The sequence below is a fragment of the Priapulus caudatus genome, unplaced genomic scaffold, assembly GCF_000485595.1.
Source record: "Priapulus caudatus unplaced genomic scaffold, Priapulus_caudatus-5.0.1 Scaffold366, whole genome shotgun sequence".
Classification (NCBI taxonomy): Eukaryota; Metazoa; Priapulida; class Priapulimorpha; order Priapulimorphida; family Priapulidae; genus Priapulus; species Priapulus caudatus.
Window position 1 is genome coordinate 27,178 of NW_014577427.1, and position 1,688 is coordinate 28,865.

At 46.4% G+C, this 1,688-nt stretch overlaps 1 protein-coding gene across 1 annotated transcript in view; it reads right to left on the bottom strand.

Moving 5' to 3' along the window:
* The window catches only part of LOC106809585 (sodium/potassium/calcium exchanger 3-like), a gene marked incomplete at its 3' end in the record, with an annotated part of 19,282 nt that extends 18,128 nt beyond the window's left edge, over window positions 1-1,154 (bottom strand). The window contains exon 1 of the mRNA XM_014812718.1: window positions 1,124-1,154. Within this exon, the coding sequence (XP_014668204.1) occupies window positions 1,124-1,154 (31 nt within the window). The remainder of the gene's footprint in view (window positions 1-1,123) is intronic.
* Window positions 1,155-1,688: the final 534 nt, after the last annotated feature.

Consider the following 1,688-nt stretch of genomic DNA (forward strand, 5'->3'; position numbering starts at 1 on the left):
ACCTCTATAGAACGGTCACCTGTCTACACGGGTAACGACCTCTATAGAACGGTCACCTGCCTACACGGTACACTTTCGGAATTTCCCCGAGTGGGCCTTACACTCGGCTTCGACTGTACGAGTGTGTTTAACAGTTCGCTGTAGCCGGCCAGCATTTACGAAGCCAGCTGTCCCGGCGCTGGACAGACGTGCGCGCTACATGATCGTAAGCGGTTGGCTAGCTAGCTGACACACGCGAAAGCTGACACGCTTCCCCCGCCCTGCCTTCCCGCGCGTCTCACGCGAAAGCTTATACCCTTGTCGCGCGACTATCGCCCTATAAATACCGGCAGATCACTCCAATGGAGGGATAGCGTAATGTACGCGCGTGACCTATCTCACATCTAGCGGGGAGGATTCCCCTTCCACCCTATTTTTATCACATCCATCGTTATGGGTAATCGTAAATAAGTTCGCAAAACAACTTTAGTATAAGATGATGCAGAATTATTCAAAACGGTCATTTTACGCGAGCTTTGAAACGGGGCAACGTTGGTTTCTCTAACGAGCGGCAATTGATCAGGACGAGTTATAATAATTATTTCATTGTTGCATCGAGGTTTACTAGTATGGCTATATATTGATGTATTTACGATCGCATTGCTTCATCGAATTGTTTTATTGAATCGATTATGGGGCAACCCTTGATAATTATAACTACAAGGACGAGTTATTAGTCCCTTTAATGTCGAATTGTTGCATTAAAGTCTTCCGCTCTGGCTAGATGGTGATAAATTTATGATCGATTGATTTTAATGGCGATTAAGATAGAGCGACACATGATAATTAAGATGACTCTCCTCACACTCTCACATAATATACGCTGTGGGCGAACGAACTGAGCACTTCCCTGCACCTATGATGCTGCAACTACTTACCTTTATGTAAAAATAGTCTTTTAAAAACAGAGAAAGCTTCCTTCCGCGTGAGGCTACTTGAGCAATGAAATTGTGATATCCTGACTTTGCACGGAGACACAGCACATCACGTTTTAAGTAGGGTTCGCTCGGTATTCACGAAATGCACCGCGCACGAATTCGTCACCGTTGCCTAGCGCAGATTCTCATCGCGTGTACTCACTCACTCTGCAGCATCACGGCGCGAGACTTCTGCATCTTTCTAGGTCACGTGACTGTCGATAAGCCGCAGATTCCCAGCTGGCGAATTTCGTATCGCGTACGCAGCGCCCTCACGCGGCAGAGGAACGACAGCAAGGCACACATTGCACGCCGGAACATAGCGTTCAACTGCGTATGGCCAACGCGTGGCGTTAGTTCGTTATTAGGTGCTGCTATTCCCAACTTGACATTCCCTGAGAAGTTTAACAATCGTAAAATACAAGCGCGCTAATGAGAACTGTTTCAAAGCAATTTGTTCGTCTAATAATAGATATTTGTGTGGTTATACTATAAGTTGGAACCCTATAGTGAGCGCAAGTTTGTGTGCGTACGCGTCTGCATGCGTGCGTGCCTGTGTGCGTGCGTGTGGGCGGGTATGCGTAGGTGTGTAGGTGCTTGCGATGGTGCGTGCGTGCGTGAGTGCATGTACTACTGTACTAGTACATCATGTACTAGACTATTAAATCGTCATTAACGACACTAGATCACCCTCTAACGAATTTGAGAATTTTGATGGATATTTTTTGAAAT